Source organism: Hemiscyllium ocellatum, chromosome 34 (assembly GCF_020745735.1).
Source record: "Hemiscyllium ocellatum isolate sHemOce1 chromosome 34, sHemOce1.pat.X.cur, whole genome shotgun sequence".
Classification (NCBI taxonomy): domain Eukaryota; kingdom Metazoa; phylum Chordata; class Chondrichthyes; order Orectolobiformes; family Hemiscylliidae; genus Hemiscyllium; species Hemiscyllium ocellatum.
In genome coordinates this window covers 416,115-443,825 of record NC_083434.1, presented here as the reverse complement: position 1 = coordinate 443,825, position 27,711 = coordinate 416,115, and the positions used below count along the sequence as shown (strand labels likewise).

The following is a 27,711-nucleotide window of genomic DNA, read 5'->3' as shown; positions in this document are numbered from 1 at the left end:
TTGTGAGGATCTGTTTTGGGTCCACTGCAGTTTATCATTTATATAAATGACCAGGTTGAGGGTGCAGAAGGATGGCTAAGTAAATTTGCGGACTACACTCAGGTTGGTGGAGTTGTGGGTAGTGCTGAAGGATGTTGCAGGTTACAGAGGAATATAGATTAGCTGCAGAGCTGGGCTGAGAGGTGGCAGATTGAGTTTAATGCGGAAAGGTGAGACATGATTCACTTTGGAAGGAATAAAGAATACTGGGCTAATCATAAGATTCTTGGTAGTGTGGATGAGCAGAGTGATCTTGGTGTCCATATACATAGATCCCTGAAAGTTGTCACCCAGGTTGATAGGGTTGTTAAGAAGGCATATGGTGTATTAGCTTTTATTGGTAGAAGGACTGAGTTTCGGAGCTACAAGGTCACGTTGCAGCTGTACAAAACTCTGGTGCGGTCACACTTGGAGTATTGCATAAAGTTCTGGACACCTTTATAGGAAGGATTTGGAAGCTTTGGAAAGGGTTCAGAGGAGATTTACTCGGATGTGGCTTGGCATGGAGGGAAGGCCTTATGAGAAAAGACTGAGGGACCCAGGGCTGTTTTCATTGGAGAGAAGAAGGTTGAGTGGTGACTTAATTGAGACAAGATAATCAGAGGGTTAGATATGGTGGACAGTGAGAGCCTTTTTCCTCGGATGGTGATGGCTAGCACAAGGGGACATAGCATGAAATTGAGGAGTGATAGATATAGGACAGATGTCAGAGGTTGTTTCTTTACTCAGAGAGTAGTAGGGGTTTAGAACACCCTGCCCACAACAGTAGTAGACTCGCCAACATTAAGGGCATTTAAATGGTCACTGGATAAACATATGGACAAAAATGGAATAGTGTCGGATAGACAGGCATCACATTGGTTCCACACGTTGGTGCAACATCGAAAGCCAAAGGGTGCTGTAATGTTCTATGCACTACCCTTGAGGACCTCCTTTCTAAATTTCTGCCTAACTTTCTATATTCTTCCTTCAGAATGTCATCCTCTTGCCTTCCTATGTTGTTAGTTCCAATGTGTTCTCTCCCCTTTGAGAACGTTCTGCACTCTGAGCTATCCTTGATCCTGGCAGAAGGGAAGCAACACACCATTTTGATTTCTTGCTGCCAGCGCAGAAACATCTGTCTGTGCCTCTGACTAGAGAGTCCCTTATCACAATCGATCGCCTGGAACCTGATATACCCCTGATTACATTACAGCCATTCGCAGTACCAGAAACTTGGCTGTTTGTGCTATATTCCCCTGCAAGTCCATTAACTCCTACGTTTTCCAAAACAGCATACCTGTTTGAGATGTGGATAGCCACAGGAGACTCTCACATCACCTGTCTCCTTCTCCTATCTTTCCTGGAGTCTTTCCCCTCTCACCCTAAACCTATGCCCTCTAGTTCTGGACTCCTCCACCCCAGGGAAAAGACTTTGTCTATTTATTCTATCCATGCTCCTTATGATTTTGTAAACCTCTATAACCTGACTGCATCTGCAGCTTTTCTATGAGAAAATGAGGACTGCAGATGCTGGAGATCAGAGTTGAGACTGTGATGCTCAAAAAGCACAGCAGATCAGGCAGCATCCGACGACCAGGAGAATTTTGGGCATAAGCCCTTCATCAGGATGAGGTTTGTGGGTTTTGGGGTCTGAGAGATAAGTGGGAGGGGGATGTTGCTGGGGGAAGGGGAGGTAGCTGGGAATGTGATAGGTAGATGAAGGTGGGGGGGGGGGGGTGATAGGCCAGAGAGGAGGGTGGAGCAGACAGGTGAAAAGGATGATGGATAGGTCAAGAGGATGATGCCGGGTCGGAATGAGGTAGGTGGGGAGAGGTGGGGCGGAAGGGAAATGAGGAAACTGGTGAAATCCACATTAATCCCAGGAGTTGCAGGATCCCAAGGCAGAAGATGAGGTTTTCTTCCTCCAGGCATTGGATGGTTAGCGTTTGGCAATGGAGGAGGCCTAGGACCTACATGTCATAGAGTCATAGAGATGTACAGCACAGAAACAGACTCTTCGGTCCAACCCATCCATGCCGATCAGATATCCCAACCCAATCTAGTCCCACCTGCCAGCACCCGGCCCATATCCCTTCCTATTCGTATACCCATCCAGATGCCTTTTAAATGTTGCAACTGTAATAGCCTCCACCACTTCCTCTGGCAGCTCATTCCATAGACGTACCACCCTCAGCGTAAAAAAATTGCCCCTTAGGTCTCATTTAAATCTTTCCCCTCTCACCCTAAACCTATGCCCTCTAGTTCTGGACTCCTCCACCTCAGGGAAAAGACTTTGTCTATTTATCCTATCCATGCTCCTTATGATTTTGTAAACCTCTATAAGATGCTCCAGGGAAAACAGCCCCAGCCCACTCAATCTCTCCCTATAGCTCAAATCCTTCAACCCTTGCAACATCCTTGTAAATCTTTTCTGAACTCTTTCAAATTTCACAACATCTTTCTGATAGGAAGGAGACCAGAATTGCACGCAATATTCCAATAGTGGCCTAACCAATGTCCTCTACAGCTGCAACATGACCTCCCAACTCTTGTACTCAATACTCTGACCAAATACCTTGGTGGTTTGGTGATGGTCCCACTTTTGGAGAGACCATTCCCTCTGCAACTCCCTTGTCAGATCCACGCCTCCCCACCCCACCCCCGCACCTTCCCTTCCAATCGCAACAAGTGTAAAACCTGCACCCACACCTGTCTCCTTTACCTCTATCCAAGGCTCCAAAGAATCCTTCCACATTCAACAGAAATTTACTTGTATTTCCCCACACCTCATGTACTGTATCCGTTGCTCCCGATGTGGTCTCCTCTACATTGGGGAAACAGGACGCCAACTTACAGATCATTTCAGAGAACATCTCTGGGACACCCACACCAACCAACCCCACTGCCCCATGGTCGAATACTTTAACTCCCCCTCCCACACCACCATACAGATCCTGGTCCTCCATCGCTAAACCCTAACCACCCAATGCCTGGAAGAAGTTGCTTTGGGACCCTGCAACCATACGCGATTAATGTGGATTTCACCAGTTTCCTCATTTCCCCTCCCCCCACCTTATCCCAGTCCCAAGCCTCTAACGCAGCACCGCCCTCTTGATCTGTCCATCTTCCTTCCCACCTATCTGCTTCACCCTCCTCTCCCATCTTCACTTACCTATCACATTTCCAGCTAACGCCCCACTCAAGCACTACCCCAGTCTCCTTTATCTCTCAGCTCCCATGGCTCACAAGCCTCATTCTTGGTGCATGGCTTATGCCCAAAATATTGATTTTGCTGCTCCTCGGATGCTTCCTGACCTGCTGTGCTTTTCCAGCACCACACTCTTGGCACTGCAGGGTGTCTCTCTTCTTATAACTGCCATCCCCTAGCTCCTGTAAATTCCTTATTGCCTTTAACTAACACTCCAACTGATAGGATTCACAACCAAACATACTTCTTGCAGACTTAATCATCAGCAAACATGGAAAATCACCCTAACTACCCATATCACTATCAGAAAGATTCACTACTGTGTCAGACAATAGGGTAAGTTTCTTTCTCTGACCATGTGGTCTCTACCTTTGTCTGTCTCCCTCCTTATTAAAGTGCCATTATCTTGATCTGTTTTCCACCCAAAGTTCCAAAACAAGGCTCAATGGCCTGTAATTTCTTGGAAGAGCACGTCACTCTATCAAAGGCCAGCTTTACTCCTTCACAATCTACAGATCCAGTAAATAGCCCAGTCTTTCAGCTCTAAAAACACTACTCCATGCTAATTCAGTACTTATGGCTTATATTCTTAAAATTTAATGAAGACACAGATCACAACAGAACATAATCAAGAAAGGATCCGTTGTAGATTTACAGCAAAGTTACACTTAAAAAGCATGCACTTATCTACTCCTGTGCTGTGAGTTCTCCCACAAAGTTTCCTCCAAGATCAGCTGCGAACTTAGCTGTTTGTTAATTTTGCCTAAATGCACTCTGAAGTCCAGAGTTACTTGAACTCAAACAGCAAAGGCAGTAACTGTGCAGATTCACTACTGTGTCAGACAATAGGGTAAGTTTCTTTCTCTGACCATGTGGTCTCTACCTTTGTCTGTCTCCCTCCTTATTAAAGTGCCATTATCTTGATCTGTTTTCCACCCAAAGTTCCAAAACAAGGCTCAATGGCCTGTAATTTCTTGAATTCTTCCTGTTGCTCAACACTGGCTATTCTCCAGTTTTCTGGGACCTCGCCTGTAGCTAAAGTGTATACAAAAATCTGTAAAGAACCCAGCAATCTTCTCCCTTGCCTCCTTTAGTGTCCTGAAATATATCCCATCAGACGCTGGAGACTTATCAACCTTATGTTTTTCAAGAAACCCAAGACCTCCTCGTTCTTAATATCAATATGCCCAGAATATCAACATACTCCTCCCTCATCCATGGCCTTCTGTGGTGAATACTTGTGTAAAGTACTCATTAAAGATCTCATCAATTTCCTGTAACTCCATGCCTAAATTCCCTCTTTTAACTTTGAGTGGATCTACCCAAGTACCCTCTTGCTCCTAATGTAAGTATTAAATGCCTTGGGAATCTCCTTTCTCATACTTGCGAAGGATATTTCATGGCCCCTTTTAGCTCTAATTCCCTACATAATTTCTTTCATGCTTCTTTTATATTCCTCAAGGGTCTTACGTGATTTCAGTTTAATAAACCTTATATATACGTTTTGACTAATCTTTCAATTTCTTTGGTCATCTAGGGTTCCTGAATCTTGTTATGCTTACCTCTCAATGTCACAGGAATCTGATGCTCCTGAACTCTGATCCTGAACTTTAAAAGACTCCCATATTTCATATGTGAATTTACCTTCAAACAGCTGCTCCTAATTTAATTTCTCCAGTTCCTGCCTAATAGCATCATAATTAGCCTCCCCTACTAATTTAGCACTTTCACCTAAGGACCAGTCATAACCATCTTAAGACTTAAGGAATTATGATCTCTTTTCCCAAAATGTTAGATTTGCTCTTTTGGAAATGGTCATTACCCGGCAAATGCCACTGGTCAGCCAAGTCCTGGATATTGTCAGATTTTTTGAATTTGGGATGTAATGCTGCAGTATATGAGGAATTTTGAATGGAACTGATCATTGTACAGTCATCAGCGAACATGCCTATTTCTAACCTCGTGATGAAGAGAAGATTATTGATGAAGCAGAAGATGGTTGGGCCAAGGGCACCATTCTGAGGAAATCCTGAAGAGATGCCCTGGAGCTGAAACAACTTATGCCTAACCACCACAACCATCTTGCTTTGTGTCAAGTATGACTCCAACCAGCACAGGTTTCTCCCAGTTCTCATAATTGCAGTTTTGCTAAAGCTCCTGGATGCCATACGTGGTCAAATGCAGCTTTGGTGTTTAGGTTGGTCATCCTCATTTCACTGTTGCAAAGAATGTTGGAAGCTGAGTGGCAGAACATCAACTTTGAGTTTCAATGAGTAGGTTATTGCTAAGCATGTGCTACTTGATACCACTGTGGATGACACCTTCCATTCCTTTACTGTAGTTGGATAGGATGTTTATTGCAGAGTTGGATTTGGCCTGCTTTGCGTGTACAGGACTTAACTTAGCAATTTTCCATTTGGTCGGATAGATGCCAGTGTTGTAGCTGTACTGGAACAGCTTAGATAGGGGTGTGAAATGTTCTAGGTGCACAGGTCTTCAGTATTACTGCTAGAATGTGGTCAGGGCCCACAGCTTTTACAATATCCCAGACCTCCAATCATTTCTTGATAATGACATGGAGTTAATTGAATTGGCTAAGACTAGAATTTGAGATTCTGGAGACCTCTGGAGGAGGCAACAAAGGATCATTTCTAGCTGAAGATTACTGCACATGTTTCAGTCTTGTATTTTGCAGCGATAGACATTACATTGTTAAGAGCTACCACGTTGGACTGGAAATGTTCACTCACTCTACAGATGCTGGCAGACCTACTGAGATTTTGGAACATTTTCAGGCTTATTTCAAATTTCACAGTATTCTGCTTTTAATTTCACTTAACCTGCCCATATCAACTTTGTATCTTCCTCATGGCTCAATTTCCCACCCAATTTTGTATTACCTGCAAACTTGGATAGATTACACTCTGCACCCTTATCCACATCAATAATTTCTTAAATGAAACGGAGCTAAATGAACAATTAAATAAACTGTTTTCAAAACAAATTTTGATTTGATACAGAAGTTTCAAATATCAGATGCAAGTCATGGAAGACTGAAAATTAACATAACATACCGTTATAAATTTCACCGATGAGATCCTCGTCTTAGATACAATAGTTCCATGGATGGAGGCAGTCATCAGATTATATACATCCAGCTCATTATTTGAAACAACGATATAATTGTCTCCAGCTGGGGACCACTGAACAATGTGAGCATCTAAGAAACCAAAATTTTAGAAGTGCATGAACACTGACCCATTGGCATTTTCATCAGAAACGTATGTTACCAAAAAGGTTGTGCAATGTCATAAAATTGATGCAGAGTCAGAAATATGAGTTCTGACTGCATTTCTTTACATAATTAATAACTTCTAGCAGTGGAATATTGGGGGTAGGGCTTTTGGATAGTGTAGTGTCCAAGTACACAATTTCAGATGTGAAGTACTGGTTTGAAATTTTCCAGAATGGTAGTATGAAAATTTCTTGCTTCCAATCAGTGTGCACACTGTCCTCTCCACCTGCATTTCGTCTGTTCAACCATTGAGCATATGTCTTCCTCTTGTCTGCATATACGTCTCCAAATCAGACCATGCATATGGCTTTTTCTCTTTAAATCACCTAAGTACATACTTCACTTTTGCTTGCTTGCACTTAGATTTAATACAGTCTCTTCCTTTAGTTGTCCAAATGTGAAGATTAGATTAGATTACTTACAGATTAGATTACTTATAGTGTGAAAACAGCCCCTTTGGCCCAACAAGTCCACACCGACCCTCCGAAGAGCAACCCACCCAGACCCATTCCCCTACATTTACCCCTTCACCTAACACTGCGGGCAATTTAGCATGGCCAATTCACCTAACCTGTACATTTTTGGACTGTGGGAGGAAACCGGAGCACCTGGAGGGAACCCACGCAGACACGGGGAAAATGTGCAAACTCCATACAGACAGTTGCCTGAGGCAGGAATTGAACCCGCGTCTCTGGTGCAGTGAGGCAGCCGTGCTAACCACTGTGCCACCGTGCCATTTCTCCCTCCTCTCCATTCTCCTGCTGTGATACAGAAGGCCACAGATTTGTCTTATGGTCTGTGCTGAGCATAATAATGTCAGGTGGGCAATGGTAGGGGTACTACAACCAGTCCAAGTATTTGGCTTTTAAACAAGTGGAAATTCAAACAAGATCCAGATTCTCAGTGCGTATTGTTTGAAAGGCCATGTCACGTGATAATAATGGTACCATACATTACAAAACAAACAAGCACCATGGACCTGGGTTTGATTCCAGCCTCGGGCAACTATCTGTACGGAGTTTGCACATTCTCCCCGCATTGGTGTGGGTTTCTTTTGGGTGCTCCGGTTTCCTCCCAAAATCCAAAGATATGCAAGGTTACATGAATTGGCCATGCAGAATTGTCCATAGTGTTTAGGAATGTGTAAGTTAGGTGTCAGGGGTAAATATAAGAGAATGGATATGATCAGTTTACTTTTCAGAGGGTCGGTGTGGATTCGTTAGGCCGAAAGGCCTGTTTCTACACTGCAGAGCTTCTATTATTCTATGAAACCAAAGAATGACAACAATAGATGGAGAAACACAGCTACACAAAAATGGAGATTCAGAAAGAGAGACTGAGTAAAGTTGAATGGATTTATAAAACTGGACTGGTCAAAAGGCAAATATAGATTGAAGAGTGAGTCAGATGCAGAAATTGAACAATTGTTTCTAATATGAAAAATTACTGTGTTAACACATCAAGGAATTCTTTTAAATGACACCTTATTTCAGGAAAGCCTAAGAGAGATGAAAAAGTAATGAACACTCTACACTTATCATAAAAGGAAACAAATGAAATATAGGCAATCACATCACAGATCGACTGGCTCCTAAATTCACAACATAAAATGGATTGGAATTTAGCGGAGCAGACTTAGTGAAAATATCATGGAGATAAGAGATTACTTCCCATAAGGGCTGGACTACAAGGATGCAGTCATACAAAAACCTAGTTATAAACAAAAGCAAGTTGTTGGAAAAGCTCAGCAGATCTGGCAGCACTTGTGAAGAGAAATCAGAGTTAATGTTTCAGGTCTGGTAGCCCTTCTTCACGAGCTAGTTAAACACTACTCAGAATACCGTGAGCAGATCTGGATATTACATCCTAGATAGGATATTTCGACCCAAGAGGGATGCAGTGCAGGTTTACTAGGTTGCTCCCTGGACTTTAGGGATTAAGTACTGAGGAGAGATTAGACAAATTAGGCCTTGATTATCTAGAATTTAGGTTAAGGAATGATCTAATTAGAACAAAGAACAAAGAAAATTTACAGGCCAGGAACAGGCCCTTTGGTCCTCCAAGCCTAAGCCGATCCAAATGTACTGTCTAAACCTACTGCCCAAGTCCTAAGCCTCTGCATGCCTTTGCTCCCCACCTACTCATGCATCGGTCCAGACACATCTTAAGTGAATCTACCGTGCCTGCCTCCACTACCTCTGCTGGCAATGCATATTGTAAACAACTGTGGCCCCAGCACTGATCCCTGTGGGACACCACTGGTTACCTTTCTCCATTTCGAGAAACTCCCTTCAACAACTACTCTCAGTCTCCTGTTGCTCAACAAGTTCTTTATCCACCTAACTAGAACACCCTGCACATCATGTGGCTTCACTTTCTCCATTAGGCTACCATGAGGAACCTTATCAAACACCTTACATGTCCATGTATATGAAATTTACAGCCCATCTTTCATCTATCAACTTGGCCACTTCCTCAAAGAACTCTATTAAGTTGGTAAGGCACGATCTCGCCCGCAGAAAACCATGTTGCCTATCACTGATAAGCCCATTCTTTTCTAAATATAAATAGATTTTATCCCTCAGTACCTTCTCCAGCAACTTTCCCACTACTGACATCAGATTCATTGGTGTGTAGTTACCCAGAATATCCCTACTACCCTTCTTTTACAGGGCGACAATATGAGCAAACTTCCAGTCCTCTGACACCTCACCTGTGTTTAAGGATGCTGCAAAAATATCTGTCAGGGCCCCAGCTATTTCCTCTCTTTGCCTCCCTCAGCAAGCTGGGATAGATCACATCCGGTCCTGGGGATTTGTCCACCTGAATAACCTCTAGCATACCCAACACATCTTCCCTACTTATGTGAACATGATCCAGAGTTATCAAACTTCTATCTCTAACCTGAACATTCATCATATCCCTCTCCTCAGTGAACATTGATGCAAAGTAATCATTCAGAATCTCACCCATTTTCTCGGGTTCGATACACAGCCTTCCTTCCTCACCCTTTAGTGGACCAATCTTTTCTCCAGTTACCCGCTTGCTTCTTATCAAAGAATAAAAGGCTTTTGGATTGTACTTAATTCTGCTCACTAAAGCTATTTCATGACCCCTTTTAGCCTGCTTGATTCCTTGTTTAAGACTGGTCCTACTCTCCCAAGGTGTGTTCTATTCTTAGCTGCCTGGACCTTATGTACGCTTCCCTTTTCCTCTTGGCTAGTCGTACGATTTCTCCTGTCATCATGGTTCATGAATCTTGGCTTATCTATGCTGTGTTTTCACGGGACATACCTATCTTCAACCTATCTTTGAAAATCTCCTACATATCAAATGTGAACTTCCTTTCAAACAGCTGCGTCCAATCCACATTTCACAGCTCCTGCCGAATTTTGATATAATTGGCCTTGGCGCAGTTTAGTACTCTTCCCTTTGGACCACTCTCTACTTTGTGTACAAGTATTCTAAAACTTACATAATTGTGGTCATTGTTCCTAAAGAAATCCCTCACCGTAACGTCTACCACCTGGCCTGGCTCATTCCCCAATACCAGGTCCAATATGGCCCCTTCCCTCGTTGGACTATTGACATACTGCTCTATAAAACTCTCCTGGACGCTTCTTACAAATTCTGCCCCATCCAGACCTCTGACACTAAGTGCATCCCAGTCAATGTTGGGAAAATTAAAATCTCCCATCACCATCACACTATTGCCCCTACATCTTTCAATAATCTGTTTACCTATTGTTCTTCTACCTGAAGCTCATTTTTGGGAGGCCTGTAGTACAGCCCCAAAAACGTCACTGCACCCTTCTTATTTCTCAGCTCCACCCATAATGCCTTACTACTCAAGCCCTCCATAGTGTCCTCCTTTAGCACAGCCATGATATCATCCCTGATCAGCAATGCAACTCCTCCCCCCTTTTACTTCCCTCTCTGTCCTGTCTGATCCTGGAACATTTAGTTGCCAATCATGCCCTTCCTTCAACCAAGTCTCTGTGACTGCAATAATGTCATGCTCCCAGGCACAAATCCATGCCCTAAGTTCATCTGCCTTACCCACTATACTCCTTGCATTAAAGTATATGCACTTCAGGCTTTTGCGTTCATGTGCTCTCTGCCTACTCTCCCCTTTATTAATCCTAACCTCGCTGTCGACTTGTCTTCTCTTCTGGTTCCCAGCTCCCTGCCACAATAGTTTAAAATCTCCCCAATAGCAGTAGCAAAAACTCCCTAAGGATGTTAGTTCCGGTCTGGTTCACATGTAGACCATCCAAATTGTAATAGTCCCACCTTTTCTAGAACCAGTCCCAATGTCCAACAAATCAAAACCCCTCCCTTCTACACCATCCCTAAAGCCACGTGTTCATCCTGCCTTCAATATCTTAACAGGGCAAGACAGGGTGGATAAACTGTTTCCACTGATTGAAGATTCTAGAACCAGGAGGCATTGCTGAAGAATGAGGCCAGGTCAATCAGGAGAGATGTCAGAAAGCACTTCTGAACACAAAGTATGGTGGAAATTTGGAACTCTCTTCCTCATACTGTGGTCAATACCAACTCAATTGTTCAATTCAGATGTGGGCGGCACGGTGGCAGTGGGCGGCACGGTGGCACAGTGGTTAGCACTGCTGCCTCACAGCGCCTGAGACCCGGGTTCAATTTCCGACTCAGGCGACAGACTGTGCGGAGTTTGCATGTTCTCCCCGTGTCGGTGTGGGTTTCCTCCGGGTGCTCCGGTTTCCTCCCACAGTCCAAAGATGTGCGGGTCAGGTGAATTGGCCATGCTAAATTGCCTGTAGTGTTAGGTAAGGGGTAAATGTAGGGGTATGGGTGGGTTGCGCTTCGGCAGGTCGGTGTGGACTTGTTGGGCCGAAGGGCCTGTTTCCACACTGTAAGTCTAATCTAAAAAACTATTAAGGGCATCAAGGGATATGGGTAGGCATATGAAGTTAGGTCCTTAGTCACGATCTTATTGAATGGTGGAAGAGACTCAAAGGACTGAATGGCATACGCCTGTTCCTATGTAAGTGTGTTAAGCAAACTACATCTCCAGATCATGACTACATCAATTTAGTGAAGGTAGAAAGCATCAGCAGCCATCCCCTGAGCAGTCCACATTGTACTCTTCTTTCATATCAATACAAACAAGGAAGCCTTACCGACCTTGCAGGTAAACAAATTCCTGCTCTCCTTTTTCTCTCTCTTTCCAAAAACGCATGAGAATGGGTGATATGAGAAAATGATGCATTTTATACTGCTACAACGGTGCTCCTTTGCTATTAATGATTAACAAAGCACCACCACATAACCATAAGACTTGTCCAATGTAACCAATTAATGTAGGTTTTTTTTTAAAACGCATAACACTTGAGGTAGGGATTTCGAAAGCTGAATCACCAGAGAACCACCTGGCTACAGGAGACAAGAGCTACATTATGAAAATGATTTAATAAAATTGAATGGGAACTCTGAGCGCATCCATTTACAAAAGTACGACCACATAGATTGTGCTCACAGGAAATTATGCTTGTGGATAGGAATCACCTACCTTGTAGAAGACATAGAATGAAAAGAAAATCAAATTCAAAAATGTTTATATATGCTAAACTTGTATCAGAGCTGGAACAGTGCAATACTGAATATAAACTCTAAACAGGCATTCTAATTCAGTTTCATATTCTTAAATAAATTGCAGACTAAACTTACTCCGATTTATATTTTTGATGAATGCAGATTTTCCATCAATCAGATTCCACGTTCTGTAGAAATAAAAAGACAACCTAGGAAGGGCTACACGTGCATCATCAGAACAACTTAAAAATCTCTATAGCTTTGTAACTAAATGCTCACTGTGTCAAATTGCACAGCCCCCTATTTATCAGAAAGCAAGGTGTGTGTGTTTGTGTTTACATGCGTGATTGTGTGCATGTAGGCCCAATTTACAAGCCATACACTTCTATTGGGAATGCTATAGCAGAAAATTACTCCCTTGGTAGCACTCCATCACAATGAATTGTTGCAATCGAATTTCAGAATTACTGATGTTGAAAGAGGAGTCACATCATAAAATCCCAAAATGATTTAACAATTACTGTTGAAATTGCTTTTATTAGATTAGATTAGATTCCCTACAGTGTGGAAACAGGCCTTTTGGTCCAACAAGTCCACACTGACCCTCCGAAGAGTAACCCACCCAGACTCATTTCCCTACATTTATCCCTGACTAATGCACCTAGCACAACGGGCAAATTAGCATAGCCAATCCACCCAACCTGCACATCTTTATCAGGAAAAAATGGAACATTATAGGAACTTGGTTACATCACAAATGCATCTTTGTGCTGACGTTGCTGTTTGCATATCTGTAATGTGGAAGTGCCAGTGATGGTCTGGGGTGGACAAAGTTAAAAATCACACAGTACCAACAAGTCTATTTAGAAGGACTAGCTTTTGGAGTGCTGCTTCTTCATCAGATGACTATAGTCTATAATCATATCTGTAATCAGACCTGATTTGTCCAAGTAGTAACCACATACCTTAAAGTTTTGTCTGTTCCTACTGATAAGGCAAGCTTTCCAGATGGATGCACTGAGAGTGATGATACATGGCCCCTGTTTAAACAAAGCAGCTAATTTAAAATAGCATTACAATTTACCTACAAATATCCTTAACCAACAGAATTATTGACTTAAATATTCTAGGCCTGCACTACAGGCATACTTTGACCGTACATTTAAGACCTATGGAACGTACCACAGCAATCATACAACTCCATGATCTCCTCTGTGACAATAGTGTGGCTTTAGCAAGAATATTTCGTCGTGGTCATTTTTTTTTGAAAGGAAGAAAGGTTGTGACAGAGATACTGGATAGTCTACTCCAAAGTTGGAACAATAGATGCAGCCTGAATGGATAGGGTCAAGCTACCACAGAATAGAACTTCTTAGTTTTAGTTTTTCAGTAGCAATTGTTGCTAGGATCTTGAAGCTGAGTTTGAAAGCTGCAGTACATCTTTCTCTCTCTCACACACACACAGTTTTGTCTTGATGTTTGTTCCTTCTGGACTGGAGAATTGCATGTGAGACAATCTATTTTATTGAATTTGCCTTGCCAAGGGGTGTGTTTATGGGATGTCACAATATTGGAACAGTTACCGTTTAGTAGTAAAATAATCTATTATTCTGTTAGGTTTTCCAATACAGTTAAGTTATTCCAGTTTCTTCTTTTTATTGTATTATAATAATAGTATATGAATAAAGTGTGTTTTGCTTCAAGACTGGTCATTTGACCAATTGAATTGTATCCTGAACACAATGCCTGGAACATGCCTTTAAAATAAAAAAAACAAAATAGGGTCTTGGCTTACTTAGAGTCAGAGTCATACAGATGTACAGCACGGAAACAACTTCTTCGGTCCAACTCATCCATGCCGACCAGATATTCAAACCTAGTCTAGTCCAATTTGCCATCACTTGGCCCATATCCCTCTAAAACCTTCCTATTTATGTATTCATTCAAATGCCTTTTAAATGCTGCAATTGTACCAGCCTCCACCACTTCTTCTGGCAGCTCATTCCATTCATGCACTACCCGCTGCGTGAAAATGTTGTCCCTTAGGTCTCTTTTATATTTTTCCCCTCTCGCCATAAACCTAAGCTCTCTTGTTCTGAACTCGCCCACCCTAGGAAAAAGACTTTGTCTATTTATCCTATCCATGCCTCTCATGGTTCTATAAACCTCTGGAAGGAAACCCCTCAGCCTCCGACGCTCCAAGGAGAATCAACCCCAGCCTATTCAGCCTCTCCTTATAGCTCAACTCCTCCAATCCTGGCAATATCCTTGTCAATCTTTTCTGAACCCTTTCAAGTTTCACAATATCCTTCTGATAGGAAGGAGACCAGAATTGCAAGCAATATTCCAGAAGTGGCCTAACCAACACCCTGTGAGCTACAACGTGACCTCCCAACTCCTATACTCAATACTCTGACCAATAAAAGAAAGCATACCAAAAGCTTTCTTAACTATCCTATCTACCTGCAACTACTTTGAAGGAACTATGAACCTGCAATCCAAGGTCTCTTTGTTCATCAACACTGTCTAGGACCTCACCACAAGTATATACATCCTGTTAATATTTACTTTTTCAAAACACAGCACATCACAGTTGTCTAAATTAAACTCCATCTACTACTCCTCAGCCCACTGGCCCATCTGACCAAGATCCTGTTGTAGTCTGAGGTAACTTTCTTCACTGTCCACTACACCTCCAATTTTGGTGTCATTTGCAAACTTACAAACTATAGCTCATGTGTTCACAGCCAAATCATTTATATAAATGATAAAAAGTAGTGGACCCAGCACCAATCCTTGTGGCTCTCCATGGTCACAGGCCTCCAGTCTGAAAAACAACCCTCCACCACCACCTTATACCTTTGAGCCAGTTCTGTATCCAGATGGCTAGTTCTCCCTATATTCCATGAGATCTCACTTTGTTAACCAATCTCCCACAGGGAACCTTGTCAAATGCCTTACTGAAGTCAACATAGATCACGTCCACCACTCTGCACTTATCAATCCTCTTTACTACTTCTTCAAAAAAACTCAATCAAGTTTGTGAACGATCACCCATGTGTACAGAGACATAAGTTCTTGGTCTTCTTTCTGGAACAGCAGTTTCTTAATGAATTATATACTCAATTTACAGGGAGGAGCATCTAGATAAGGCAACATACATATTGATTGGGTGACCGCTACAATCAGCGAATGTCAATAGTAAAGATTAAGCCATGTGCTGTTACACAATGAATGTTCTTAACCTGAACTGGCCTCACATAATGAATACTTTTCGCCTTGTTAAACTGACCTTACAGTTGCTTCCAATATTGTTAAATGGCTTGACATAATGAATGCTTTTCCACCTTGTTCACCCATTAGCCTCCAGCACCCCAATATTAACTGCAGGTTCTTATCTGAACTGAGTCATTCTCAGCTGAGCCTCTTGTTTCACAAAACTCAAAACTTAACTCTTTCCCTACCTACTCATATCCTATATACTTTCTCATGCTGACTATCCTTAATCAGTCCTTGCCTTTCCAAATACATGTAAATCCAGTCCCTCAGCATTCCTTCCAACAACTTGCCCACTACAATGTCAGGCTCACCAGTCTATAGTTCCCAAGCTTCTCCCTACCATCTTTCTTAAATAGTAGTACCACGTTAGCCAACCTCCAGTCTTCTGACAGTCAACCTGTGACTATTGATGATACAAATATCTCAGCAAGGGGCCCGGTAATCACTTCCCTAGCTTTCCACAGAGTTTGAGGACACACCTGATCAGGTCCTGGGGATTTCTCCACTTTCATCCATTTCAAGACATCCAGCACCACCTCCTCTGTAATATGAACATTTTTCAAGATGTCACCACCTATTTCCCCACATTCCACATCTTCCGTGTCCATCTCCATAGTAAATACTGATGCAAAATACTTTAGTATCTTCCCCATCTCCTGCGGCTCCACACATAGGCTGCCTTGCTGATCTCTGAGGGGTGCTATTCTCTCCCCAGTTACCCTTTTGTCCTTAATGTCTTCATAAAAACCCTTTGAATTCTCCTTAACCCTATTTGCCAAAGCTATCTGATGTACTCTTTTTGCCCTCCTGATTTTCCTCTTAGGTATACTCTGACTGCCTTTATACTCTGAGGTCTCACTTGATCTCTCCTGCCTATACCTGACATATGTTTCCTTCTTTTTTCACCTACTCTGGCAGGGATATCCACATACTGAATCAGAAAACTTTCTTGCGCATACTTAACAAATTCCTCTCCATCCAAACCCTTAACACTATGGCTATCCCTGACTATATTTGGGAAGGTAATACTTGGCACGGTGGCACAGTGGTTAGCACTGCTGCCTCACAGCGCCAGAGACCCGGGTTCAATTCCCACCTCAGGCACCAGACTGTGCGGAGTTTGCACGTTCTCCCCGTGTCTGTGTGGGTTTCCTCCGAGTGCTCCGGTTTCCTCCCACAGTCCAAAGATGTGCAGGTCAGGTGAATTGGCCATGCTAAATTGCCCGTAGTGTTAGGTAAGGGGTAAATGTAGGGGTATGGGTGAGTTGCGCTTCGGCGGGTCGGTGTGGACTTGTTGGGCCAAAGGGCCTGTTTCCACACTGTAAGTAATCTAAAAAAAACTCTACCATAACCACCCTAATATTCTTACTGAAATCGCCTTACAAATTTGTTTTCAATTTCCTGCTAACTATTAGGGGGTCTATAATACAATCCCAGTAAGGTGAGCATCCCTTTCTTATTTCTCACCTCCACCCAAATAACTTCCCTGGATGTATTTCCGGGAATATCCTCTCTCAGTACAGCTGTAATGCTATCCCTTACCAAAAATGCCACTCCCCTTTCTCTCTTACCTCCCTTTCTGCCCTTCCTGTAGCATTTGTATCCTGGAACATTAAGCTGCCAGTCCTGTCCATCCCTGAGACACATCTCTGCAATTGCTATGATATCCCAGTCCCATGTTCCTAACCATGCCCTGAGTTCATCTGCCTTCCGTGTTAGGCCTGTTGCATTGAAGTAAATGCAGTTTAATTTATCAGTTCCACCTTGTTCCTGCCTGCCCTGACCGTTTGACTTGCTTCTTTTCCCAAATGTACCAGTGTCAGATCGATCTCTTTTCTCACTATCTCCCTGGGTCCCCACCCCCCCCCCCAACCACCACCACCCACCTTACTCGTTTAAGTCCCCCGTGCAGCTCTAGCAAATCTCCCTGCCAGTATATTATTCTGTGCCAGTACATTGTACAAGTCACTTCCACCCTGAAAGACATTTCAATAATCTAAAAATGTGAATCCATCTCCCATGCATCAGCTCCTCAGCCATGCATCAGTCTGCTCTATCCTATTCCTACATGTGCATTAGGTTAGCCAGCAGTGTTTTCATTTAGAGCAATATTACATTAGAGCCTGTCAGAAACTTAGTTGTTCATGCTACATTCCCCTGAGTCCACCACCCTCTCCATTTTCCAAAACAGCATATTGTGTGGAATGGGGACAGCCACAGAAGTCTCCTGCACTATCTGCCTACCTATCCTACCTTTCCTGGAGTTTATACATCTACCTGACTGTACCTGCGGCTTTTCTCCCTTCCTGTAACTGCCATCATCACACCCTCTTTGCTCTTGTAAATTCTTCACTCCCTCTGACTGTCGCTCCAACCGATCCATTCGATCTGATAGGATTCAGAACCAAAGACACTTCCTGCAGACACAACCTTCAATAACATGTAAACTCTCTCTAAAATCTCATAACCGACAGGAAGAGAACATCACTCTACTAAAGGCCACCTTTGCTCCTTCACAATCTATAGACCTAGAAAATAGTCACTTTGGGAGTCTTACAGGAGGTTTTATTGCTCTAAATGGAAACACTGCCCCAGCTAACATGGCTTATATTTTTAAAATGTAATGAAGAGATAGATATCAATAAAGCATATAATCAAGAAAGAACCTACTCTCCTCACTATTGTAGAATAACAGCAAGGCTACAGTTAAAAACTACGCACTTATCTGTTCCTGTGCTGCGAGCTCTCCCACATACACTCCTCCAAAATCAGTAGTGAATTTTGCTGTTTGTTAAGTTTTCCTAAATGCACTCTGATGTCCAGAGACACATGAATTCAAACAACAATGGCAGTAACTGTGCAGATGCATTGCTGACAGTTCTCTCTCACCACTTCTCCTTCACTGACCACATGTTGCCTATTGTCTGTCCTTCTCCCTTTTAAAAGTGGCATTGGTGTTTTGAGGGGGCTTGGTCTGGTGCTTAACAAATTGGGGCAGCACAGTGGCCCAGTTGTTAGCACTGCTGCCTCACGTGCCACAGGCCCAGCTTCGATTGCAGCCTCAGGCATCTGTTTGTATGAAGTTTGCACGTTCGCCCAATGTCTGAATGGGTTTCCTCCGGGGTGCTCCGGTTTCCTCCCACAGTGCAAATATGCATAGGTTAGGTGAATTAGCCATGCTAAGTTGCCCATTATGCTCAGGGATGTATAGATTAGTTATTTGGTTATGGGAAATGCAGAGTAATGGAGTCAGGGAATGAGTCTGGGGGGTTACTTTTTGGAGGGTTGTTGTGAACTTGTTGGGCTAAATGGTCTATTTCCACATTCTATAAAAACGGGACTTTTTTTTGTCAGGATCAAAATCTCTAATTCTAGGTTAGGTTTAGGATTGCTGGACGCAAAGGCAGTGAGTGATGAGTATTGGTGTTCTTCTTATTTCAGATGTTATATTTGGTTGGTTTAAACTGGGTGTGCCTTGTTTAATAATGGCTCATACAGTCACAAAGATTTTCCTGGGGACAGAAGAAGTCACTTCGGGAGCCTTACAGGAAGTGTGCAAGGCAAGCTTTTGGAATTGGCAAACAAACTAGAGCTTGGGTTGCTTATGTCTGCAATCATTTAGCATTTACAATTGCCAGGAATGCCATATTTGAAAATGGCTAAAATTCAATTGAAAGTAAAGCAGTTTTAACATGAAAATGAAATGAAAGAGTTTGAATTGCATTAAAAGTAGAAGAAAGGGAGAAAGAGAGTGTTTTTGAACTTCAGAGTGGGAACTGAAAACTCAAAGTTGGTGTAAAATGCTTAGGTAGAGGTGAAATATAGGAGTAGTGATGAGGACAGTGATGTAGAGCAATCCCATCATAGTCAAACGTCTGGTGGGGATCTATTTAAATATGCTCAAGCGTTGCCTAGGTTCAACAAGAGTAACGTAGAAAGCTTTTTAATTTCATTTGAGAATGTGGCTAAATAAATGAAGTGGCCGGAGACCATGTGGGTATTGCTGATCCAAACAAAGTCGGTAGTTAGAGCTTGTGAGGATTTGCATCACTATCAGAGGAAGTATCTGGAGAGCACAATGAGGTGAAAAATGCCACCTTAAGTGCATACGAGTTAGTACCAAAAGCTTACAGACAACATGTCAGGAATCGAAGGAGGGAACCTAGTCAAACGTACACGGAGTTTATAAGGATCAAACAAAGTAATTTTGATAGGTGGATAAGGACATTGAAAATAGATCAGACATACAACTCTCTTAGGGAGACTGTTATTTTGGAGGAGTTCAAAAATTTACTTCCTGAAGTAGTGAGAACGCATGTGGAACAGCACAAAGTTAAGACTGCATGACAGCAGAAATGGCAGGTGATCATGAGTTGGTTCATAACTCAAGATTTGGCTTCTGACATCAATTTCAATCTATGATGGATAGACACTGGGGATAAGAGAAATGCTCAAGTGATAAAAGGAGATCTCATTGAAGATAGCAAAAATCGTTTACACAGGGCAAAAAGGAAACCCAAGAGAGGGAAACAGAAGTTAAAAAAAACTCAAGTGTTTACACTGTATTAAAGTAGTGTTGGTGTCACAGTGTTGGTGATTTAGATAACACTGGAAAAACAGATGTGAGAAAACATGATAAGCCAGTGGTTTTGTTGAAGTGGTAAAGGAAAGCACAATGGAAGGTAAAAAGCTGCAAAAGAATGTACAAACTGGTCAGGGATTGGTTGGAAAGAAAGTGCCAGATCTCTTGAAAGAATTTATTTGCATGGGTAAGGTTTACTCATATATGCCAGGAGCATCAGGCAAACAAATTAAGATTTTAACAGATACAGGAGCAAAGTCAATCTTTGAAATGAGGAGATGTGCAATTGAGGAGGAGCATTGCCAGAAAAATTGGTAATATGTGGAATTCATGGTGAGGAGAGCAGTGTTCTGTTATATAAAGTGAGGTTGAAAAGTCTGATGAAAACTGTGGTAGATGTAATGAAGAAATTCTCTGTGCCAGCATTACAGTTTATCAAAGTTTGGGAAAAGATTTGTAGCTCTGGTGCTTGTTGTTGTGGTTCTGTTCGCCGAGCTGGGAGTTTTTGTTGCAAACGTTTCGTCCCCTTTCTAGGTGACATCCCCAGTGCTTGGGAGCCTCCTGTGAAGCGCTTCTGTGATGTTTCCTCCGGCATTTATAGTGGCTTGTCTCTGCCACTTCCGGTTGTCAGTTGCTGTCCGCTGCAGTGGCCGGTATATTGGGTCCAGGTCGATGTGTTTGCTGATAGAATCTGTGGATGAGTGCCATGCCTCTAGGAATTCCCTGGCTGTTCTCTGTTTGGCTTGTCCTACAATAGTCATGTTGTCTCAGTCGAATTCATGTTGTTTGTTTGTGTGTGGCTACTAAGGATAGCTGGTTGTGTCATTTCGTGGCTAGTTGGTGTTCATGGATGTGGGTTGTTAGCTGTCTTCCTGTTTGTCCTATGTAGTGTTTTGTGCAGTCCTTGCATGGGATTTTGTACACTACGTTGGTTTTGCTCATGCTGGGTATCGGGTCCTTTGTCCTGGTGAGTTGTTGTCCGAGAGTGGTTGTTGCTGTTATGAGTCAGAGTGGTCGCAGCAGTCTGGCTGTCAGTTCAGAAATGCTCCTGATGTATGGGAGTGTGGCTAGTCCTTTGGGTTGCGGCATGTCCTCGTTCCGTTGTCTTTCCCTTAGGCATCTGTTGATGAAATTGCGCGGGTATCCGTTTTTGGTGAATACCTTGTATATGTGTTCTTCTTCCACTTTTTGCAGTTCTGGTGTGCTGCAGTGTGTTGTGGCCCTTTTGAACAGTGTCCTGATGCAACTTCGTTTGTGTGTGTTGGGGTGGTTGCTTTCATAGTTCAGGACACACAGCTTGGCGAACAGAACCACAAGAATTACAGTTTATCCTTGGTAATGATATAGCTGGACCACAGTTGGGAGTGATGCCTGAGAGATTGAAAAAAATCTACGCAGGCAAAAATCAGGCAACTGAAGTGTTAGGGGAAACAGTATTTCTTGCTTAAAACAGAGCAAGAAATCAACAGGAAGTTGAAGTTCAATGATAATAAACTATGTTTGATCAAATGGTTGACAAGAAACAAGAACATGTGCAAGATGAAGTGGACATTTTTCATTCAGAGAAATTAGTCAAATCACAACAAAAAGATGAAAAGCTAAAGCAATTGCTTCATAAACCATACGCAGAAGTAGAATCTGAGTGTATCCCAAATGTTACTATCTTAAAAATGGCTCCTTGATGAGGAAATAGAGACCATCACATATATATTCAGGCAGATGAGAAAGGGGCAGATGCTCATCAAATTGCATTACTGGTGAATTACAGAAAAGCTTAGGATATAGGAATTTCACCTATGCTTTTTGCAATTAGGGATGCATCTCACAAATCATCTAAATTCAGTCAATTTCAATTAAGTCTTTGGACAAGTGGTGGGAGGTTCACTCAAATTAATTACAGAGAAATTGGTTAGTCAGGGTTCAGAGACCACACATTTGGATTAAGTGTCAAATTTTAGGGAAAGATTGAATAGAGTGGGTAAGTTGGCTAGTCAGCATGTAAAAGTAGCACAGCATGTGATGAAACAGGAAGCAGGCAAAAGTAATTCAAAAATGCATAATTTTGCTACAGGGGATAAAGTGTTAGTGTCACTCCCAATGGTAATTGAGCCTTTGAAGGCAAGGTTTAGTGGACCACACAAAATTGAAAGGAGAATAAGTAGGGTGAATTATTTGATAAGAATACCAGATCAAAAGAAACCTCGGAGTGTCATGTAGTTATGCTCAAAAGGTATTTTGATAGGGAAGGAAAGCAAAAGAAGAATGTGATACTGGGTAGACCACAAAGTGAATAACCAAATCTAGATGATTCTGAATTGGACATTTCTCAAACTAAATTGGACAATAAGGAACTTCTCAAAATTTGGTACAAATTATTGAGTTACCTTCCAGAACAAAACTGAAATGATCTGAAAGAGGTACTTCAATCACATTGGGAGATATAGGGGATAAGCTTGGAAGTACGGATCTAATTATGCATGATGCAATTAAAGGAAATGCTATTCCAATTAAACTATCTTAGAGACTTAATGCTCATAAGTGTCAAGTTAAAAAAAAAGACTGCATGCTCAAAGACTATAGAATCAAAGTGAGTTGCAGCAAATGGAGCTCACCAATAGTAATGGTGCTAAAATCAGATGGAATCCAACAATTACATGTGGACGATTGCAAAGTCAATGCAGTTACAAAATCAGAATCATCTCCGCTTCCATGCTTGGAAGACTGTATTGAGACAAGCAACTTATATTTCTAAGTTTGACGTGTTCAAAGGATACTGACAGGTATCTTTAACTAAGTGACAGCAAAGAAACTTTGGCTTTTGGTGATGCTGAATGGACTGGCTGAGTTTAAAATCATGCTATTTGTTGATATTTAGTCACATCTGGAAGGAATGTTTGGAGCATCTATTATAATTTTCGACTGACTATGGAAAATAGGCTTGTTGATAAACCTAAGAGTGAGTTCACAAAAGCACATGGCACTTTCTTGGGCCATGTCATTGGACTTGGAAAGATGGCGACATGGGATGCGGAAATAAACGTGATTGGGGAGTTTCCTATATCATTGATGAGGAGGGAAGTACTATGATTCCTGGGACTGAGTGGTTATTAATGGAAGCTTGTACTGAATTTTAGCAGTGTGGTTACTCCATTGATTGACTTGTTGAAGAAATGCAGAAAATGTCAATGGATGGATGTCAGAAAACATTTGATAGCTTGAAACCTATGTTAACCACTGCTGCAGTGTTAGCCATACCTAATTATGCAAAGCCATTCAAGATGGCTATCGATGCCAGTTGGTGTTGTACTCTTACTAGAGGACAACGAGAAGTTAGAAAGACTTTAACAAACCAGCTTTATGATACATTGTGCAAATCAGGTTTTTTATTTATATGAAGACAGACACAATTCTTCAATTCAATTAACTAATTAGAATAACAAGCACGTTCTATTTGACCACTGGACAAAGGCTTATTCCCAGATACTGTACACATAAAGTCAGATCTTAGACTCTAATAAGGTATGATTTTATACTTCTGCAGATTCTCCATTCCTAACCACAAAGTCAATACAGCTGATTTTGAATGATTGAAAGAATATTAACTGACATTTTCTTCAATGCAAAAATAATTAGTCCCCATCTGTGGTTTTAATAATAATTATAATAGTAAACCTCGTCCAGCATCAGTAGCAAATGTCTACACAATATATAATCTACTTTCAAGTCGTCTCAGGGAATTAATTGCTACCCCAATACAACTAGAAAGTAAGTCTGAACATTTTATAAATATATTGAATTGAAGTGTTTCCTTCTGAACCACACTCAGATGCTGCATATAAATCCATAAGAATGTAGGAATTGGATTAGGCTATTCTGCTTCATGAAACTATTTCACTACCAAGTAATAAGAGCATGACTGTTCTGCATTTCAACTCCTTTTATCTCTACTTTCCCACTGGTTGTCATTGCTCGATAACAATCTACAGTGCTGCGTGAAGTCTAGTTTGAAACAGCACGGCTGTGAAAGAATAAGAGTTATGGGTAGCTAGGAAGGATTTGAAGTTGAGAGTTATAAAGTAGCCAGGAAGGATCTGAAGAGAGAGCTAAGAGCAGCAAAGAGGGGAGATGAAAAGTCCTTGGTTGGTAGGATTAAGGAAAACCCAAAGGTTTTCTGTAGGTATATCAGGAATAAAAGAATGACTAGGGTAGGAAAAGGTTCAATCAAGGATAGTAGTGGGAAATTGCGTGTGGAGGCTGAAGAGATTGGGGAGACACTGAATAAATACTTTTCGTCAGTATTCACTCAGGAACAGGACATTGTTGCCGATGTGAATATCGAGTCACAATTAATTAGAATGGATGGCTTTGAAGTATGTAGGGAAGAGGTGTTGGAAATTCTGGAAAGGGTGAAAATACATAAGTGCCCTGGGCCTGATGGCATTTATCCTAGGATTCTCTGGGAAGCAAGGGAGGAGATTGCAGAGCCATTGGCCTTGATTTTTATGTCCTCGTTGTCTACAGGAATAGTGCCAGAAGACTAGAGGATAGCAAATGTGGTTTCCTTGTTCAAGAAGGGGAGTAGGGATAACCCGAGTAACTATAGGCCGGTGAGTCTCACTTCTGTTGTGAGCAAAGTCTTAGAGAGATTTGAAAGGGATAGGATTTATGAACATCTGGATAGGAATAATGTGATCAAGGATAGTCAGCATGGTTTTGTGAAGGGCAGGTCGTGCCTCACAAACCTTATTGAATTCTTTGAGAAGGTGACTAAGGAGGTGGACGAGGGTAAAGCGGTAGATGTGGTGTATATGGATTTTAGTAAGGTGTTTGATAAGGTTCCCTATGGTAGGCTACTGCAAAAAATACGGAGGTATGGCATTGAGGGTGAGTTGGAGGTTTGGATTAGGAATTGGCTGGCTGAAAGAAGACAGAGGGTAGTAGTTGACGGTAAAGGTTCATCTTGGAGTGCAGTTACTAGCGTTGTTCCGCAAGGATCTGTTTTGGGACCATTGCTGTTTGTCATTTTTATAAATGACCTGGAGGTGGGGCGAGAAGGTTGGGTGAGCAAGTTTGCGGATGATATGAAAGTCGGTGGAGTTGTTGACAGTGAGGAAGGATGTGGCAGGTTACAGCGGGATATAGATAAGCTGCAGAGCTGGGTAGAAAGGTGGCAAATGGAGTTCAATGTAGCTAAATGTACTTTGGTAAGAGTAACAAGAAGATGGGGTACTGGGCTAATGGTCGGATACTTGATAGTGTGGAAGAGCAGAGGGATCTTGGTATCCATTTACACAGATCTCTGAAAGTTGCCACCCGTAAATAGTGCTGTGAAGAAGGCATATGGCGTACTGGCTTTTATTGGTAGAGGAATTGAGTTCTGGAGTCCTGAGGTCATGGTGCAGTTGCATAAGACTCTGGTGTGGCTGCATCTGGAGTATCGTGTGCAGTTTTGGTCGCCATACTATAGGAAGGATGTGGAGGCACTGGAACGGGTGCAGAGGAGGTTTACCAGGATGTTGCCTGATATGGTAGGAAGATCGTGTGAGGAAAAGCTGAGGCACTTGGGGCTATTTTCATTGGAGAAAAGAAGATTTGGGGTGACTTGATAGAGGTGTACAAGATGATTACGGGTTTAGATAGGGTTGACCATGAGAACCTTTTTCCACTTATGGAGTCATCTATTACGAGGGGACATAGCTTTAAATTAAGGGGTAGTTGGTATAGGACAGATGTTAGGGGTAGATTCTTTACTCAGCGAGTCGTGAGTGCATGGAATGCCCTGCCAGTTGCAGTGGTGGACTCTCCCAATTTATGGGCATTTAAACGGGCAATGGATAGGCATATGGAGGATAGAGGGCTTGGATCGGCGCAACATCGAGGGCCAAAGGGCCTGTGCTGCGCTGTATTTTTCGATGTTTCTATGTTAATACTTAATCCAGGGAATTTGATCACAAGGGTCTAGGTGCTTTTTAGGTCTTTAACTTTAAAAAAAATGTTGACTGTGTGAATGAGCAGGAGATAGCTAGATCCGAGAACTAAAATGTGGAGCAGACATATCACTGACTGACTTACAGCAGCAACTGTTGCAAATCTGGGTGAAAACTGAGCGCAGTGAGCTAAGCAATGAAGTTGGTGGAGAACCTTTAGCAAAATCATGAACAACTAAAGCACCATATGGAATTCCACTATAATGCTGTTCCAACCAAGAGGAGAATTGATTGGTGAATAACTAGTGAGTATATCTAGTTAAGACGTGAGAAAAGAAGTACGGTAGAACCTTAGCCTCTGAATACACATTCTGTGCCACATGGATTGCACAGCTGCATGGAGTGGGGTGGCACAGAAAGCATGTTACAGTAGGTTTTTTTTGAGAATGGGGGCAGGGAGGTTGGTGCTGGAACCCTGGAAAGTAAATTGTATCTGTGATTGCAGGTGTAGCTCCAACACATTGTATTGCCTTTCTCATGTCAGGATCAAGGATGTGACTGGTTAGAAGAACAGTCAGAGATCATGAAGAACAGTCAGAGATCATAGTCCATATTGCCAATAATAGAGAAATATCAGTAAGATCCTGAAGGCAGAAGAAAGATTAGGCCTTACCAGGAGCACAAGAGGAGGCATACAATGCAGGTATGGTGCTTAATTAATGATTATCATTTTCACGAAAAAAAGAAATAATTTACACAATACAATTGGGGAGAAGTGTGAAATTAGATTCACTCAACAGTGAGAAGGCAAATATTAATGATTTTAAAAGGGCAATAAAAAATGTAGGCTGTTAAGGGATGCTAGAAAAGTAGTTTAGGCTTTAACCATCATTTTCAAATCCTCCATAGTGACAAAGATGGTTCCAGATGACTAAAGGACAAATAAACTACTACCATTTATAAATGACACAGTTGTTACAGGCAAGTTAGCCCTTGACATCAAGGCAACATTGGAGCTCATTTGGAGTCATGGAACCCTAGCAAAACGTGACCCACTGATTGGAATCAAATCTATCACAAAGGAATACAATTGTCAAATCTATCACAAAGGAACGTAGAGATCAATCAAATGTGAACTGGAGTATAACTGCAAATGTTCCTCAGAGTCCATGCCAGAGGTCAAACCATCCTGAACTGTTTCATCAATTCTTTCCCACTTCAGACATTGAAGCAGCCACGTCAATGTGCACGCAGTCTTGGAAAATTGCTCACCTTCCTTGCACTTTAATTTTTAAGATCACACCCAGCATTCTGGCTTTATTCATTACAGCTTTGCAAGGTTCTCTTCCTTGAAGAACACATTATAAAATATTCATTTGGTACCTCTACCGTACCTTCTACCTTCACAAACTGATCTCCATTTTTGTCCCTAGTTAGTTCTGTTGCCTCATACTCATCCAGAGACTAACCCTGGACTATCTTTAAATTTAGAGCTGAAAATGTGTTGCTGGTTAAAGCACAGCAGGTTCGGCAGCATCCAAGGAACAGGAAATTCGATGTTTCGGGCCAGAGCCCTTCATCAGGAATGAGGAGAGGGTGCCAGGCAGGCTAAGATAAAAGGTAGGGAGGAGGGACTTGGGGGAGGGGCGATGGAGATGTGATAGGTGGAAGGAGGTCAAGGTGAGGGTGATAGGCCGGAGTGGGGTGGGGGCGGAGAGGTCAGGAAGAGGATTGCAGGTTAGGAGGGCGGTGCTGAGTTCAAGGGAATCGACTGAGACAAGGTGGGGGGGGAGGGGAAATGAGGAAACTGGAGAAATCTGAGTTC

The 27,711-nt window shown here is 42.2% G+C and overlaps 1 protein-coding gene across 1 annotated transcript in view; it reads right to left on the bottom strand.

The window, feature by feature from the left end:
* Window positions 1-27,711, bottom strand: part of pak1ip1 (PAK1 interacting protein 1) — a 78,708-nt gene that overhangs the window by 31,643 nt on the left and 19,354 nt on the right. Inside the window, exons 4-6 of the mRNA XM_060850162.1 lie at window positions 13,064-13,138; window positions 12,234-12,286; window positions 6,304-6,449 (exon numbers count right to left, since the gene is read on the bottom strand). Coding sequence (XP_060706145.1) covers window positions 6,304-6,449; window positions 12,234-12,286; window positions 13,064-13,138 — 274 coding nt within the window. The remainder of the gene's footprint in view (window positions 1-6,303; window positions 6,450-12,233; window positions 12,287-13,063; window positions 13,139-27,711) is intronic.